The 19,554-nt window shown below is 44.2% G+C and overlaps 1 protein-coding gene across 1 annotated transcript in view; it reads left to right on the forward strand.

The window, feature by feature from the left end:
* Window positions 1-19,554, forward strand: part of LOC148525214 (hemocytin-like) — a 200,258-nt gene that overhangs the window by 53,114 nt on the left and 127,590 nt on the right. The window contains exons 6-8 of the mRNA XM_088471025.1: window positions 6,050-6,145; window positions 10,074-10,114; window positions 11,476-11,604. Coding sequence (XP_088327151.1) covers window positions 6,050-6,145; window positions 10,074-10,114; window positions 11,476-11,604 — 266 coding nt within the window. The remainder of the gene's footprint in view (window positions 1-6,049; window positions 6,146-10,073; window positions 10,115-11,475; window positions 11,605-19,554) is intronic.

The following is a 19,554-nucleotide window of genomic DNA, read 5'->3' on the forward strand; positions in this document are numbered from 1 at the left end:
GGTAAGAATGAGAAGGAATCGGTTAGTGAGAAGGGCAGGGGAATAAGAGAGGGAAGCAGTCAGGGAGAAGTGTGGGGGGTAAGAGAGGGAAGTGACTGCAGGGGTTGAGATGGACTCTCTCCAGCTTGAACCTTTTACAGGCACCTGGAGATATTTATTTTTATTACCCATATTTATCAACACACAGCATAAGCACAGGACCAGCTTTTGTTTACACTGTATCAAAATTTGCTTTCAAAATTATTCTCAGCTCAGCAAAACATTTCACTTGATGTGGCACTACAATTATCAGCATGTAAAAAGCATTGTCCATTTAACAGCTTTGTCAAAAGTAATTTCTCTGCTGTTGGTACCACATTCTGCTTTAACGAGCCAGATGGACACTTGCTGTTTTCAGTCAGATAAAAGCATTTTTTTCCTTTAATCCCTTCTCTGCTGTACACTGCTGCAACAAATGTCATAACCAATTGATTTTCCTTGCAACAAACTTCAGTAGCTTTGCCAACAATTTTTCTTCCTCTCCAAAAGAAAAAGTGACTTTGCACACTTGTTTTTTTTAGCATATTTTACATCACCTATGCAGAAAATGTTCTGTTCAAACAACACTTCAAACAGGCTTTTTGTTTTCACTCACCACCTCCTTGAATTCTGCAGGTGAGTCGGGTTCCTTTCTGTACAGATAGCATTCATGTTTTCCATTAAGCAGCTGTTATAATCCACATTTTCTGCATATATCTTTTGCATAGATCTGTTGCATAGATCCAATTATGCATGCCCGAATTCTCCACAATATTGATAACGGGGTGATAACTTGAGGTAATTTAGCTTGGTAGATAGATCAGTGGTACAGTGCCTTGGTGCATAATAAGGGTCCACATGCAGCTTTTCGGGATTAAAAGAAATAAAATTGAGCTTTTTTGTCAGCATTCAGGAACAAAATAATAAATAAACTAGCCCCCATGCAGGATGCTGTCTCACTTCTTGAACCCTGACTATTATGGGCAGCTAGTCTGCAAACATAACACAGTCTCTTGTAGTCCTGTCTCTCACAGGTATAGACATGGCCCCCTGGCCTGACTTCCACAAAGTCATATAGTCTCTTTAGTGATCCTCCCGGCCTCCTTCAAGAATGGACCCGGCCTCCCAGCCATCAGATTGCCTGCTACAGCTTCACACAAACACAGTCAGAGTTCTGTGGTCCTCTCTGCCTGGCTGCAGGTCTAGACACTGGCCACGCCTGGCCTCCAGGCACACTGGGCTCTATAGTTAACACAGTCCCACTTGGACTGTCTTCTCTGACAGTCTGACTGATCTGCTTTCTCAGTAGCCCTCACCTGAGCTCTGTCCAGCAGGTAGCCCTTAGGAGTGGTCACACTTACTTTTTCTACCCTGTGTGGGTGGATCCCTCCAGCCACACACAGAATCCATGGCTCACTATTGCTACCTAGCCTGGTCTTGCCACAATAAGAAGTAGAGTGCACTCCTCCACCGTCTCCTCTCTGCAATACACTCCTGGCACTAGGACCCGAAGCCACCCAGAGGTGTTATCTCTGACCTGGTCACATCACAGCACATGTGCAGCCTAGCATACACCACTGTATAGAGTTCCATAGTACTGTGAGGATTCCATTTTTGATTTTCATGACTCAAGGACTAAAATTTGGATTCACTGGGACCTTTTAAAAGGAGGTTTGGGATTTTTGCACCCAGAGCACCGTTCATATCCAATCAGGTTTGTTCCTTGCGCAATAGGCTGGAGATTAGTCATGCCAAAGCAAGAGGATGAGCCAAAGCAATGGTCAGGTCAAAACCAGGGTGAAATACATAGTCCCTATTTCAGAGTTGTACATTAATAGAATGGCTAAAATATGCTAATGCTACAGGAGGTGTCTGGGAAAAAAAAAAGACTGCTTCTGTGGACATTGAATATCTGAGTGCTGCGTTTGAAGACGCAGTATGGGATCACCATCGTGACCACCTACTAGTATCTCTCTCACAATCTTTTGAATTATGACTGCTGTTAATGTTAGATCCCTGTTTTAGTTGCCCCAGGCCCCCCAACCCAGCTCTGATCCTCCGCAGCCATGATTGAGCACTGTTTACTATATTTACCATTAGTAATCACACATTATACACCATGTTGTTCCATTAGAAACCCACAGAACAGAGAGCCTGCATGATACGCCAGAAGTGACCCCCACACTTTATAACTGTTGTGTAAACCACAATAGGCAATTTGTTTATCAACATATAACTAGTTTCTATATTTGTATCAAAGTATGCCTGAATTCAGTGAAGAGCAAAATTGGATTCCTGTGCAGTATTAGCTTATCCCTTTAATTAGTTTATATAGCATATGGTTATGATATAAGATATTGCACAGGCACACTCTGGAGAGTATATGATAGGATTTTAGCTAGCACATAGGTGATGATTACAAATAATACGATACAGTACAGTATGACAAGAAAACAGATGAAATATAGATTTCACAATCTAATTAGCATTGGTAGAACTAGAAATCTAACTCTTTAATTTCAAATCATAGATCACACACAATATACTATACTATCACAGTGAGCCATTGTAAAGCTTTGTCCTGCAACAAATGTAAAGTATTGACCCCATTCTCCGATATATAATGGAAAATGCAAATTTCTATTTTCTGATGGCTGCTGTTTCATGGTGAATACATAATACAAAAGAGAGCAAATTGCTTTTTAGCCTGCATACAACATAAAACCCATTTCCCGGTGGTTAATATACGATTTGAAACCCATTCAGTAGTGGTCAGTCCATAATACAGAGCCTATTCCCTAGTGACCAGTGTACAATGCACACACTAAGTGCAAAAGCAAGCCTATATAGGAATAGTGTGAAATGCATAATCTATTTCCTAGAGCCAGTGTACAATACACATACACTAGGAGTACAATACTGTACCCGTTCTTTGGTTACTATAATTTATAGAGCCCCTTTCTGGTGACCAATTGTATAATATAGTAGAGATGATCGGTTCGGTTTTGCAGAAAACTGACCACACCTGAACTTTGGAGTTCCAAGTCGAACCGAGTCCCAGCTAGGATCACTCTGGGGTTCCGAGTAGAACAGAGTTATGACTAGGTTATTCATGACAACTTTAGATCTCATGTGTTTGGATTGCAGTTAAGTCCCTCCCTCATGTTTTCAGGTGCTGTGAGAGGGTCAAATTTACACAATTTTAGCTGGTTTTTTTTATGCATTTTTAAAGAAAACCAAAACTGAATCTAAACCAAAACAAGACAATGATTGAGAACCAACACCAAGAAACCAAAACACAGGAGTCTGCGACAGCTCTACAATAGCTAACACTCTGATGGCTTGTGCTACCTGGTCCCACTGGGGTTCTCAGATGTTACCAGGCTATGTTTACTTGTCTCAGCTCTATTTCCTCTATTCCACTGAATTTCAGAAGCCCATCAAAGTTCAGAGGAAAGGCTGGTTTATTAGGCTGAATAGTAATTCATGTATTAACTGTTTCACTACTGATTACTATATCTTTCCATTTTCAAGTGCATGTTCCCAGCTTGTCATTTTTACTTACCTCACTGGAGCTCTGCCAAAAACATTTCAGATGCTAGGAGGAGGTCCTGCTACTTTGGCAGTGAATGACGAAGGATAGTGCAATGTAGAGGAGGATAATTAAAATGTGTAGGAGGTTGATTAATGTTGATATTGGAAGGGGGAAAAAAAATGAAATGAGGAGATTAAATAATTGAGCAATGGGTGGTGGGAGCTGGTTACTGGGTGTCATGGATAACGGGATTGGGAGACAATGAATAAAGGGATGCAGTAATATGTATAAAGGTGAGAAAGAAGCATGTTGTGGGGGCTGAGGAATTAGGGGGCAGGTAGACTGTAGCATGAAAAATTAAATAAATAGTGATACGGATGCCTTCAGGATGATGCTCATACTATACCTTTTAGATTTGACCAGTCTGCTGTATTTGTCAGGATAATAAACTACTGTAGTTTCATGTAAGCAACTTCCTAGTGCTAAGCTAACATAGTCCAACGACTATGAGATAACAATGATCACCCTGCTCAAAGGAAACGTAAACATTTTAAACTCTACACTCTTCAGGAACAAAAGGAATTACTGTACATCTCCTTTCTGAAGTATCATTCTCTGCACATGATGGGGATGATTCGGTCTCTTGCTGTGAGTTATTTAGCATCTTTTGCAACAGTTGTGTCTGCGACTTTATGCTAATTATAGTATCAGCCCTTCCCCTCGTGTACATGGTGAATGTACAAAGCTTTGAGCATCTTTAAGCACAACCAACTGTTGCACCATTAAAACTGGCACCAGCTCATGCTACAGTAGGTGCAGATTCTCCATTAGTATGGTCTCCAACGTGAGCAATTATGTTTCTGAGTTCACAACCTGTTCAGCAATACACCGGTGACACTCCCATAACATGCCCAAAAGTGGATGTATCTCTGTGTGTCTGAATAGCTACCTCCCACTTACCACCAAGGAATGGGCAATACATTTCATACACCATGTGTATCAACCGCTTCTGTGCCACTGTGCATACACACTAAGTTTTCAGGGATTTTTGCGCATGCACAGTAGCAAAATAATTGTTTAACTCAGTGAACATCAATTCAGAATCAAGTCCAGTGTCTTTGAGACACGCCCGACCCATTGTGAATAGCTGGTTCTTTCTTGCCTTCAACCGTTACTGTTTCTGTGACTTTTTTCTTGCCAAGATTCAGGAAATTACATGTTTTCCTTTTCCCTGGATATGGTGCCCTTGCCCATAAGCAAACAACTTTCCCTTTTGAGTGGAAACTAACAGCAACAATTTGTCCAATGATATACTGTAAATGACCGTATTACTGCTATACTATTTTAATTTTGCTGTTGCCCCCCTTTGGCTTCAACAAGGTTCCATCCAACATCAAGAAGCACCAATATGTACAGTAGTTCTAAGCATGTTTTCTTACATACTGGACAAGACTGGCTATATCTCTTGACTTCCACATGGAGTCTGTGCAAGTCTCACATATTTTGCCCTCCCTAAGATGTCTCTCACATAAATGTAACATTTCTAGTACCAGCAGAACAAGCAGTGGTGGAATCATGAGCTGCTCTATCTGCTCCTCTTAAAAAAAAAAAAAAAAAAAAGTTCTAGCTCATTACAAAAATATATTTTGAACTGTAAAATGCACTGTATACCTAGCAGACTGGAAAGGCTTTTCTAGCCCATTAACTCCTGTCACAGCTCTAAATGCATTTGCCAAGGTAGCAATGTTGCAGTACTCTGGTCTCATTCAAAATATTTTGACAGCAGCATGAAATCAGTGGTCTCTTCCAGCAAGACAGTGCTGTGCCTCTCTTTCCACTGCATTTTCTCGCAAAACCTTCCTGCCTAGGCTTTTTTTCCCCAGTTTGTCCATCATGGTTCCGAAGTTGGCATCCTGGAAGGGCAGCTCTCAGACTAGTGTCCTCTTCTCTTGCTCATGGAGGATTTTTTTCAAATAGAGGACAATGTCACCCTAATATAAAGAGATATGGTGGTATGGTTTGTTCTCTGTCTTAACCTATAAGAGGGTTCTGTCATACAGCTCAGTGGTTCTATGTATACAATGAACTTGAGCCTTAGAAAATTGTGCAGTCGCTGTCTCGGGTAAAATTCTGCTGGAGACCAGGGTGAATTTATTTCCAGAGATCTGTAAGGCCAACACCACTTTTTCTGCACGGTCATAGTGTTGGTGATCTTGAACTTTCTTCTATCAGTGAAGTCTCCTTGATTAAAATATTCCACAGAGGATTGATGCAAATATGCTCTAAAACCAACCAGTCATACGTCTAGTTTGTAATATACACAACAAAAGCTTGATGATGTTTTGCACCTTTGACCACTTTTATTAAATACCATCCAAAGTGAGCTGAAAATGTTTTGACCAATGAAAGCATGGGTAGCTCAGGTGTCAAGCATATCAATTTTAATCATGTTTTGTGCATTTATAAAACTAATAAGTTCATATTTCATATTTTCAGTTTGCTTTCCAAACTTATGCAAGCCACCAAAACAGTGTGCCAAAGGTTTCAACCCAGTGTACTCGATGGTTGGTTGTTGTCTCATTATTACCTGTGGTAAGTTTCCAAAATGTATTGATTATCTGAATTAATGAATGACTTTTTAATAAAATAGTACAAATTCCTGATTTGGATTTACAGTAAATTGTATTAATAGTCTTGAGCACAAATACAACCTTGTATGGGGCTTGTGTAAATGGCGTTGTTCATTACGACCACAGAGCATTAAACAAAGTAAGGTTTAATTTATTATTTTAATTATTTTACAATAATATGTGTAAAATACCTTTCAAGTTCATGGTCCATCAACATGCTGAACTTGTAAGTATCAATTTCAACTATGTAAGCAATTTGCATTCCGAAATGGCAAATTGAACCCATTTACATCGCAAATTTTGCCTCACACCCCATAAAAGTGTGCAGGAAAATTGGGATGCCAGGGCTACAGTAGCTGACTGATACATGCATAGCTGGGCGGTGTGGCAATGCATGGCAACACATTGTGCTGAATTGAATTCCCTCCTAGTACTCATAGTTAGTCATGTGGTACATGTATATCATCTCTCATCTTACCATAGGGATCAATTATCACTACTGAGATTCTCTTTTATGCTCAATCTGTACTCCGTCCAAAAGTTTGTACTACAGTCATAACATTTTGACATGGTAATAAAATATTGATGGTTGTTTTCAATTCATGGCTGATGCCCTGTGTAGAATTTGATATATCAGTATTAATTGAAGATAATTCAAATCATTACTCTAACCACTTTACTGAATCAGTTAAAAAAACAACTGATGTATATTTTCTAATCATGGGTCAATTGATAAAATTAAACTCGAGTATAAGTCGACCCGAATATAAGCCGAGGTACCTAATTTTACCATGAAAAACTGGGAAAACTTATTGACTCGAGTATAAGCCTAGGGTGGGAAATGCAGCAGCTACTGATAGTAATATCCCCCCCTGGTACTGCCCCCAGTAGTAATATCCCCCCCTGGTAGTGCCCCCAATAGTAATATTACCCCCCCCGGTAGTGCCTCCAGTAGTAATATCCCCCCCTGGTAGTGCCCCCAGTAGTAATATCCCCCCCTGGTAGTGCCCCCAGTAGTAATATCCCCCCCCTGGTACTGCCCCCAGTAGTAGCCCCCCCCCAGTAGAGAGAGACGTAATAACAAAAAAAAAAAAACACTTACCTGAAACCCCGCTCCGGGTCCAGACGCTGCAACCAGCTCCTTCAGCCACTTTGCATTATGGGAGAGGTCATGACTTCATGACGTCTCTCCCGTTACCCACTGCGGGAGCCGGAAGATGGCTCCCGCAGTGGGAGCAGCAACAGCCGATGAGAGTCTGACAGACTCTCATCGGCTGCTAATTACAACAAACACACAGCTGCCGTTGCCGGCGGCTGTGTGTTTGGCACTGTGTAGTGCTGACCGAACTCCGTCCGGTCAGCGCTACACACGCGGTGCAGCTGTGTCACAGAGACACAGTCTGCACCGCGGCCCGCATGGTATGCAGCTGAGTGAGGCGCCCTCCAATATGTGGCGCCCTACTCAGCTGCGTAACGGGAGAACAGGTCCTGGTCCTGGAGCATCACTCGAGTATAAGCCGAGGGGGGGTTTTTCAGCACAAAAAATGTGCTGAAAAACTCGGCTTATATTCGAGTATATACGGTAAGCTACATTCTAGAAATTCAAACTGGTTTAAGCCTGTTATGCCATGTTCGAGACGGTTTGTACATGTGAAATACTGTACATGGAAATGAAATCCACTGTTTAGAATGGAACAGGAACAGCTTAAACAGTGTGATATCGCAACACAATATAAAGCAAAATATAACAATCAATATTAGAGGGTCCTATTGGGATAATCAGTCACATTTAAAAAAATTCTATATAAAAAGACCAAATTGTACCTCTAAAATATGGTCTTTGGGATAACAAATATCCTCAAAACAGAAGGGAATAAGTTATATATAAAAACGGCAATATATGGGGAAGTAGAGAGATGTTGAAATCAAAGGCCCCACACACGGTACAATATTTTAAATGATATTGCCATTTTCGACAGATTAGAATGACAAACCGTTTAAAAAGTGCCGTGTGTAGGCATGATAACGATGCCGATGCGCGCTCCCGCTGTCGTTGGTCATGGTCGGTGATCTCTTCAACATGCAGAAAGATCACGACCTGTCTTTCAACAATTTGCCACACATCATTCTGTGTGTACGCACGATGAACAATGTCATGTATGATCTATGCGGAAAGCACCAGTGATAAAAGACCCAGATACAGGGATTGATCAGGGATTTCCGTCCGTGCATCTGTGTTAAAAAAAAATGAATAAACGCGTAAAAAAAAATGGCGGGCCTCCCCCCACCAAAGCCTGACCAGCCCTGGGCTTTTCACAGCTGGTCCTGGTTGTGCTAAATACAGGGGACAAAAGACGCAGGGGTCCCCTGTATTTAGCAGAACCAGCACTGGGCTCTGAGCCGGTCCTGGTATTGAATATACAGGGGACAAAAAGTGTATGGGTCCCCTGAATTATCCATAACCAACACCAAACTTATTTTAGCAGGGGAGTAATGCCACAGCCAGGGGAACCCTTTCACCGGGTCCCCCAGCAAAAGCATTACCCCTGACTGCTAATCAGCCCAGGATGGGGATCCCTGGGGAGTTGGGGACCCCAGATTAAAGGGGTCCCCCTTTCCAGGGCACCCCAGGCCTAGGCTGATAGCGGCCCTGCAGCGGTGGGTGTGGGTTGAGAGTGTAGTGTAATTGAAAGTTACAAATATTGTCTTTTGCAGTAGAACTACAGGTCCCAGCAAGCCTCCCCTGCATGCTGGTAGTTGGGGAACCACAAGTACCAGCATGCGGGGCATTATGGGCCTGCTGGAATCTGTAGTTCCACTGCAAAATACATATTAAAATAAACACAGTACACACACAGTGAAAGTACAAGTTTATTAAAACATACATGCATACACACATTCACTCATACTCACCTAGTATCCCTGAAGTCAATCACGTCCACCTCTCTAAGTAGATAATCAACATGTATCTGTAAAAAAAAAATCCATACTAACCTCTCCCTATGCATGGATCACGTCCTCCTCTTTCCATGAAGGCATCCATGGGCTTGGCAAACCCCCCCCCCCCCCCAAAAAAAAAGAAAAATCCGTACTAGCTGACAATAGTAACGTCCGGACCAGCGTACAGTACTATTCGAATGACCGCTCAGCTGCGGGATTTCACTATAGAAATTCTAGTGCTGAGCGCTCATTAGCTGAGAGAGGCGAGCCTTCCGCCTTGACTTCAATGGGGAGAAACACTAAGGTAACAAGGTTACTTTCGCGGTTCTCACCAAAAACATAAACAATAACAAATATCCACCAAACAGACGAAGGAAATGTATATCAGATATTAGGAGATAAAGAGCTCATCAAAGTGAACCCAGCCTAACAATGAAGGAGATATATAGACACTGGTGTAAATTAGAATGTAATGCATACAATACAGCCAAACCTGTAAACAGCCAGGACGAAGGATACACAGGTACAGAACATTGGTTTGTAGAATATCCAAAGCTCAGGGCATAGGATCAGTATAGTTGGAACATAGCAGAACACATTTTCTGGGCAAACAATCAATAACCAGATAGTTACATAATGAGAGGTATGAATATAAAGTCAGGGAATCAGGTGATCAATCACAGGAAGGAGATTGGATATTTGAGCCACACCTATGGGAGTCAAAGTCTACAAGAGCATCACCTCTAGTAAAACAGAGGTACTGGAGAGCTACTGTACAGCTACAGTAATTCAAAATACAACCAAGTCCTGACAGTTACAGGTATGAAAGCATAAATGTAGTGAAATGTCTTTTTTCAAACTTACTAATGTATACAATGTGTTTGAGGAATAGCAGGTCATTTAAGCTTCTGGAAAAGACAAGATTCACATGCGTCTTATTTTTTTTACAGTTCCAAAACACGTGTGCGTGCATAATAATATAGACTATATGGTAAGTCTTTAAACAGGAAGAATGGCATGCTTTTTATACTAAAAGTGTAATCAAATGTGTATACTAACAGAGAGAATTTAAATATTCCTGATACTAAAGCAAGTTCTTGTGCATGTCATATAGTACTAAATGCAGGAATTCCATTAAACGGAAAATCAAAACTGACTTCAGTGAAATCCCCCATCTTCTTAAATAATAGAACCACCAGATCCTTTGCCTGAGATAGTCACAGTGCAGAATATATTCACTTCCAACCAGTGGCGGCTCCAGGGTTGGGGCTGAAATACGGGAGCGACACCAACTGCCAGTGAGTCCTAGCCAGTCATGTTTGGCAGCATTTGAAATGACAGTTGGTGTGGTTCCCCTATTTGAATTTTTGGACTGTCCTAGAGCCGCCACTGCTTCCAACTGTACTGGATAATTTTGAATGACCAAAATTAAGCTAAAAGGGTGGATTTCAGCTAACTGCCAAAGAGACTTTCACTGACATACAGTATCTCATTGGACCATGCCCTCCTCAACCCCCCCTCCCCCCCAAAATACTTTCCTTTTACTGTCTCCTGTGATGTAGTGGTCTGTGACCACCGACATCACATTCCCATTTTGCTGTCCAGAATGCTGTCATCTGCATTATGGAGGACATGTGCCAAATCCTAGGTTCCCCTCTGAACACTATTCTGCTGATGCCTGAGAGTGCAGAGATCATCTGTAGCAGGGGGACTGGTGATCAGTTCCCTCTGGGGTCACACTCTGCTGTTCTCTGTATTAGGGTGAGAGGGCAATGCCACTGGTTGGGGGGAGGGGCTATAGCTACTAAGGGGTAAAGCCACTGAGACATCTATTGCCATGGGGGGGGAGGGTGATAATGCTACCAGGGCCGTAGCTAGGGTAGTGTGGCCGGTGCCATCGCACAGGGCACCACAGGTCAGGGGGTGCTGTTTGGGCCTGTCAAATTTCTGTTTATTATCATTCTCACTTGTAGCTTCCTCTTATTTCATCCCCAGCATCTTCTGGCCTCCCCTATCTCTTCCCCGGCCCTATCCCATGAGGCCATTCCGCTTTTTTGGGTGCATTATGTCCTTTTGAAAAATGAGGGAGGCGCCAATGTTCTTTCTGGCACAGGGCACCAAAAAGTCTAGTTACGGCTCTGAATGCTACAATGGGTATCTATGGACAGAGGTGTGGGGGTCTAAAGCTACTGGGACATTCAGACTACAATGAAGGAGTCCAGGGCCCCAGGATCAAAATTTGTCAGGGACCCTCTTAGATGTAGATACATATAGATCATAATTTTAAATTATAAATGTGGAGTTTATAGCACATTTTTTAAATTGTTGTTTTTTTTTATCTTACCTCTCTAGCCTGGTGCTATATTTCCTTCACCTCCTGGCAGCTGCACAGAATGTACCTGCACAGATACATATAACAGCATCACTATGCAGAATGAAGCTGCGTGTAATCCAATTACCTGCAATAAAATATGTGCCCAGGTGAGTGGAATTCTTAGGTTATTTATAACACATGTATGAATAAAAGTTTGTTTAACTTTAACATTGTAATATAAATAGCTCAATGCACTTCTGTAATACACCAGTAAGTAAGTAAGTACATTGTGGCGCCAAGTTAGAGAAATATCCTTTAGCTTGGAAATTAAATATTCTCAGGTTGTGAAATTATAATCAGTTCTTTTAGATCCTTCGATAATATATGGTGCTAGTAACATCAGGTGCTAATTTATTCCAGAGGTTCCCAGTCAGATCCTTTTCCATCATCCACCATTGTAAGTAGGTAAAGAGTCAATTAACATAGTGGAGTCTTGAGTGAATTAGCTTGATAAAACTTGTGTGTACTGACTGAGGGCCATATTCAATTGGCGGCGAAAAGTCTCTGAGTTTTCGCATGCCGGACTTTTTGCATCTTCCCCAGTTTGGCCTACGGAAAAGTATCGCGCTTGTCACCGCAATTCACCCTATTCAATTGCAAAGGACGCGAGAACGCGTCCCAGCGAAACTGAGATCGGCGAAAAGTACTGTCAGTTTTGGGGAAATCAGCCTGACACGCCCTGGAATCAGGGCCATCTCTTCCATTAGGCTTGTTGGGCAGTTGCCCAAGGGCCCGAAGCTTGTAGGGGCCCGCCAACTCACCCCCTGCACCAATGGCCAGTTGGCAAATTTGTGATATTTTTATAAGTCGGCCGCCGGTGCACTGTATTATGATCTAACCTCCCCCACCCCTTCTCCCCGTTGACGAGTACTCACCTCAGTCCCAGGTTCATCCGCTGCCTTCAGACCAGTCAGAGTCTCTCTGCATGTGTGGCAGGTCTGATGGGCAAGCAGGAGAGTTTCATTTGATTGACCAGTTACATTTTTTCCCCGTGAATGGATGGGTAGGGGCCCAGTGCATTGCTTTGCCCAGGGTCCACACTGCTGTTAAGACAACCCTGACTGGCATGGAGGATCACTATGGATACCCCCGAATAGCCCTGCTGAAGGTATTTGCGGTGCTTTAATGCTCTCAATTGGTGCTATTTAGCGTATTTGCACAAGTGGTGAAGAATAGCATATAGCAGGTTTTTTTTGCTGAAAATAAATAGTCCCAGTAAATTTGGGGTACATGAAAATGGCTGTAAGCATGGTAAAAAAAAAAAAAAAAAACAAAACCAAAAAAAAACAGTATATCGCTAAAGTGCGTTTTAGAAAATCCTAAAAACGCTCCTTCAGCAAGCACCTGCAATCAAAAAAACTGGTTGGCCATACTTGAGGGACCCCCTGGTGTCGATTGCGCTAGTTTTTAAGTTTGTCCCCCGACTTTGTTTTTTTTCGCCTCCAACACTAAAGTACTGTTTTGGGGTGTTCTAAAGTATTTTATTAACTTTTTTTTTTTTTTTTTTACACAGTTTACCTTTGGGGGACTGTCCCAAGGCTGCAAGGGTGTTCCCGCAACTTTGCACCCCAAACCCCCAATTCTGCACTTTTTTCCGCCTCCATTCACAGGCGAATCTTTTCCGCTGGTTACACTGGCGGAAAGTCTTTGCAATTGAATATGGCGGAAAGATTCCGACAGACGAAATGACATCATCGGCGAAAACCTGATCGCCGAGAAAGGCTTTTTGCCGGCAATTGAATACGGCCCTGAGTATCAGAGTCCAGTGTTCTAATAGCTTTGCATGATATTGGCTAAAGTTATTTTTAAGGCTCAGCGCTCGCGAGCGGGTCTGAATTAGACCCTGAGATAAGACATTGTACTGGCAATTAGGTAGAGTCAGCAGCTGGGATATATACCCCTGGGTTACCTGGGATAGGCTGAGCAGAGACAGTTGGTATGGTGAGGCTCAGGCTAGCACTTGATTGGCTGTTGCAGACAGGTGATAGGGACTTGTCACTGCAGTACTCTGTAGCAGGCTTAGATCTTGTTTGAGGCCTAGCAGGCCGAAAAACACTGAAGCCTGTGCGTCTGGTATGTGATAGAGAACGCTGGCAGCATCGGTAAGTGACCCGGCGGGAGGGGAAACCATAGTTGCCTACCTTTAATACTCTCTTCCCCGGAGAAGCCCGGGTAAGAGAAGCAGCATGGGGCCGACGGGGGCGGGGCTTGATGATTCATGTCATTAAGCCCCGCCCCCTCGCTGTAAAATTGCCGCGATTGGGTACAATTTACATAAGGGGCGGGGCCAAATGCTGTGATTCATGCCGAATCACAGCTTAAGCCCCGCCCCCTTCACGTAGACCCGCGATCGCCGCGGCTTTTCTCCTCATTCTGCCCACTTCACTAGGAAGTGGGCAGAATGCGGGAGAAATGCCTACCCTTCCGGGGGTGCGGGGGGTTACCCGAAAAATCGGGAGCCTCCCGCAAAAACCGGGAGGGTAGGCATGTATGGGGGAAACAGACCCAGGTTGTGACACCCCTTTTTCCAGGCTGCGTAAGCTGAAGCTTACTGCATCCTGGCGGGGTCCTGGTCAATTGCGATGCCATGAAATATGCTTCCACTGAATCAGGGCGGCCGCTTGTTTTTTTTAGTTGTTACCACCCACGGCTTATGCGAGCGGCCAGATGATGGTCGCGATGGTCAAGACCATCGCGACCATCGGGCTTGCGACGAGACCCTTGCGGTAGGAAGCCCCAGTGGACTTCCTGCTCTAATAGAGCAGGAAGTCCACCTACTGACATCACGGGTGATGTCAGTAGGGCCGCCCACAAACAGCAGGCGTTCCTGCAGGAACACCTCCGTTTGCCCAGCCACCCCCCCGCCCCGCCTTCCAAACGGGGCGAGCTGTCGATCAACATCGACAGCTGCCCCTTTTGGATGCGAGCGCCTGAGCGAGTGCTTTTTGTGCTCGCTCCGGGGCACGCGCAGTGCGCACGCTGCGCGTGCGCACTGCCTAACAATCGACCCACTTGCGACCGGGTCTGAATCAGCCCCTTAGTTTGACTGCAATTGTAAGTGTTTGTGTGTTTGACACACACACACACACACACACACTGCACACCATACATGCCTACTCTCCCGGGAATCGCGGGAGGCTCCCGATTTTTCGGGTAACCCCCCGCGATCCCGGAAGGGCAGGCATATCTCCCGCATCCCGCCCACTTCCTAGTGAAGTGGGCAGGATGGGGAGATTTTACCTGAAATGATCGGGTCCGTCGGGAAGGGGCGGGGCTAAATTATGCAAATCGCGTCATTTAGCCCCACCCCCTCCTCACGGACCCGCGAATCACGGGGGTTTTCTGTAAAGGGGCGGGGCCTAATGCCATCTACCGTCTGGCCCCGCCCCCCAAAGAGGAGAGCAGCAGGTCCTCCTCCTGCTGCTCCCGGAAAGCTGCTCAGCAAAGTAGGTAAGTATGCTGCACACTCACATACTGCATTGCAAACAAACATGTTAGCCACTGACTCTCTTTTTTTAATTGTTTTTTGTTTCTATAAGTGAACTTGCACCTTGTTATTTTCTGCAGTATAGTTTATCTGTTAACATACTCTACTGTTTGAGGCTGCTGCACCCCAAGAAGACCTTTTTATTTTGAGGATTTTTTTTCCCAGTTATACATATATAAAAAAATTGTTTTTTTCCTTTTAACTTTAAAACAAACACCCTACAGTCTTTTCTAATTGAATTTAAAAATGATATTGTGTATTTCAAGCTTTTTGCGTTCAGTTCAGACTAGTAGTGACACAGCATATATTACTTTTCTGTGTGTAGTGTTGTCCCACCCTTAATCTGCACACCAAAACATTTCTCACAAAGACCAAGTGCATGCAAACAATTGGCGGTGGTGTTTGTTTTTAAAAAAAACAAAGCCATAGTGCAAACAGATTTGCATAGTGTGTTATCCATCCAGTGTAAGCGATGTTGTATGCAGTGGTGTCCCACCTTTAATCTGCACCCCAAAACATTTCTCACATAGACCTGTTCCTCCAAATGTGTGCAAACAATTGACAGTGTTGTTTGTGTCTAAAAAACAAAGCCATTAGTGCAAACAAAATTGCATACTGTGTTATCCTTTCAGTGTAAGAGACAGTGTGCAATGGTGTCCCCCATCTTCTACACCCCAAAATATTTATTAGAAAGACAACACTATGATGTCTCATGCATGGGTGGGAGGGCTGATGGGAAATCCCTTCATATACCACTTTTCATTATGGGTTTTGCCAAGATTGTGTGTTTGACAGGCAGTGTACTGTATATTACTGTACTTTACTGGGGCATTCATGTTATTTTGTATATTGCAATGGCACCCATCACCAGCTTCTCCTCCAAACATATAGGCCCTGTTTCCTGCAGTTTCTCAGCAAATACAGACTAGTATCATCAAATCAAATCATATTAAACTGAATACCAATTAGGCATTGGACCCCTATTGACCCGGTAATTTAAATATGCGGAAACTAGCATTTCGCCATGGTTTCCAGGCCATTTATCGTTTGATGAATAGGCCCCTTTAAAATCTTTTGCATGGCTGCTGCCCCTCAGGACTTCTGGTGTCTTCTGTTTTCAGGAGCTTTTGCCTGCCCCTTACCCGCTGTCAGACTGCCATTCGCTGCCTTGTGCTTGCTGATATCAGCCAGCCCAAGGGGGTTGGGCGATAATGCAATGAGTCGCAACTGGCTCACCACAGCGATCTTGAATTTAAAAAATGGAGCTGAGTCACCTTTCCTGAAATAGGATATAACGCCATTGTGTTATAGGGCAGCAATGGAAAACCACCACCGCTGCCCTACACTTGCTGCTGAACTCTGCAGTAATGGCTAACAGGCAGGGGCGTAACTAATACTTTGTGGCCCCATAGCAAAATCCTTAAGGGCCCCCCAACTCGGGTCTCAACAAGAGTGTATATATAAATGTATATACATGTATGTATATACTAATTATATATATATATATATATATTTATTCATTCCCATTACCCTGTAACACCTCACTCCCCTCACCCTGTAGCACCTCACTCCACTCACCTGATAGCACCTCTCACTCCCCTCCCCTCACCTTGTAGCTCCTCACCTCATAGCATCGCTCACTCCCCTCACCTTGTAGCACCTCACCTCATAGCACCTCTCACTCCCCTCACCTTGTAGCACCTCATTCCTTTCACCCTGTAACACCTCACACCCCTCACCTCATAGCACCTCTCACTCTCCTCACCTTGTAGCACCTCATTCCCTCACCCTGTAGCACCTCACACCCCTCACCTCATAGCACTTCTCACTCTCCTCACCCTGTAGCACCTCTCACTCCCCCTCTAGCACATCACACCCCCTGTAGCACCTCTCACTCCCCCTCTAGCACATAACACCCCCTGTAGCACCTCACTGACTCCCATTAGCCACTGTGTAGCACCTGTCACTCCCCACCCCACCTGTAGCATCTCACTGACTTCTTTCAGACACCTGAGGGAGGTGAGTTCAGTGTATTATTTGGGACAGTGTGGCTGGTACTGGGGGGGGGGGCGACCGGGGTGTACTCAGCGTCGTGGGCATCAGCAGCGCTGCAGCGGGATTTAGGGAGCCTCAGGCTGCCACTAGGGGAGGGGGAGGCCCGGGGGACAGGTTGTACTCACCGTGTCAGGCTGTCAGCAGACTCTCCGGCAGCGTCTCCTTCCTGCACTGCTTCCTGGACTCGCGTGATGATGATGACATCATCATCTTGTGAGTTGCGGCTCTTCACAGCATGGGACTCCCGGTGAGACCCGAAGGCAGTGGGCCTGCGTGACTACAGAGGGTGCGGCAGGGCCGGATTAAATAAACTTTATATTGAAAAATCTTAAAAAAAAAGAAAAAAAAAAAAAGTGGTTTGCTTGCTGGAACTCGGGCCCTCCCAAGCGGCGGGCCCCATAGCAACTTGCCTCCTTGCACCCTCATAGTTACGCCACTGCTGGAAGGGACTAGATCCTCCATGATCTAGGCTTGCTGCCATGCTCACAGTGTCCGCCGAATTCCACCGTATCGGTAGATGGTCCCTCTGGATCCAGTACTGCCACAGCTATTAAGCCCATCAGTGCCGCATATTCTGGCATGTGACCGGCTGACAGCTGCTGCAGATAGTGTGCTGAGCTGACGGGACTGGAGATCAGTTGCCAGCTCCAGTCTCAGCAGTCTACACACTTGTTTATTGGTCACTGACCACAGGTAGCACTGCCATGTGGCACTTCCCCTCTTGGCTGACGCCCCTGGTGAGTCCCATCCTGGCCAAGGGGTAGATACGCCCCTGGGGATTTGTTCCGCCTTTTAATGGGGTTTATATAACTGGAGTGACTGAATACACGTCAAGTGATGCTGTCAAATTTGTAGAGGCTCACACTAGTGGAATTACTAGGAGAGGAAGCCAGTGCTGCCTTTAGTTTCCTTCAGCCCTCTGTGATTGCGCAATGACTGTACTTGTACTGATCCAAGTGACAGATCAATTTTGAAGATGCTGATTAAGACCCCCATTATTGCTGGGCGGGGAGCAAACAACGTACAGGCTGAAACTTAGTCTGAACACATTTGTGTAAAAAAATGCCAACATTAAATACACTCACGAAAAAATGCAATTACGTGCAAAGGCAAAGCTGGACGAATTGTAAGAATTACCAGTGTTACTTCAGGCATACATTAGATACACATACACCAGATTATTATTTTTTTATTTTGACAGAGAAATACAAATGCACCGTTAGGGTTAAATATGAACAGGATTTTATTGAAAAAAAGTTTTATAATACAGGAGATATTGCTCTCCTGTACAAATAAAAAGAAAAATAATAGTGCTAAAAATTATATAATCTACAGTATGTCATCACATTGGCATGTAATAACAGTTGGGGGAGATGTATCAAGCCTCAGACAGATAAAGTGGAAAAGTTGCCAAAAGCAACCAATCAGCTTCTAATTGTCATTTCAAAGACTGTGCTACTGTAGATAAATGACAGTTAGTACATAGATGATTGGCTGCTTTGGGCAACTTCTCCACTTTCACTCTCCAAGGCTTGATACATCTCCTATTCGGTCTGAACTCTGACCGCTCCCTCCAGTATTGGTGTTACTGCCAGAAACACATAACACTCGTCTACTGTGTCCAAGCTCTTCTGTTGTTTCCTATACTAATTATTGCAAATGTGTATGAATGAGATTGAACAGATGGACCAACTTAACACTACCTGTTCAGAATAAGGGAAAAGCAAATGGGTTTATACTTCACAGCCAATTAAGACAGATAAAAAGTATCTATATATAATCCTATACAATCAGAGCCGTAACTAGGGGTGTGCCCAGGCCCTGTGGGTGGCACAATCACTGCCCCACTGTCCCTGCATCTAGCTCAGGGTGCCTGCAGCCAGAATCATTGCTGCGGTGCTGCCCGGAGAATCCTCAGTACACTCCAGACATGAACACCTCAGTCTGTTTTTTCTTCCAGGCACTGACGGCCCCGATCCCATCAGCATGACATCATGCGCCCAGGGGGCCTGGCCAGCACAGGGTGCTGTAGCATCCAGTTATCGCGCTGTGTATACTTTTTTGGTCACATGGCAAGGTATGCCTTGCGTTAGTGAGCCGCCAGGTTGCTTGCAACTCTGCTAGCATCAGGTGTCTTTTTTTTGCGCAGTGTGAGGCGACTAGGATGCACCAGGAGACTGTGCTGATTAATTTGATATGCGACATTCGTATATTTGTGTGCACCTGAGTCTGTAAACAGAACTTGGTGTGTAAAAAAATCTGCGATCGCTGCATCAGAACACTTCACATGCTGATTGAGAGCTGACTCAGTTGCACACAGATATACATATGTTGCATATCAAATTAACCAACACAGTCATTTCTGGCAAAAAAAAGACGCAGAAAAGACACCCAGCTCTTGCAGTCTGACAGGTCCAGGCGCACTGAGAAAGGCTTTTTGGTGCGACTGTAGCAAAGACTAATGAGGATACGACTGTACAATACAGTACGTGCGAAATAAGATCTATTGTAAATG

Source organism: Taudactylus pleione, unplaced genomic scaffold (assembly GCF_031769625.1).
Source record: "Taudactylus pleione unplaced genomic scaffold, aTauple2 ptg000109l, whole genome shotgun sequence".
NCBI classification, from domain to species: domain Eukaryota; kingdom Metazoa; phylum Chordata; class Amphibia; order Anura; family Myobatrachidae; genus Taudactylus; species Taudactylus pleione.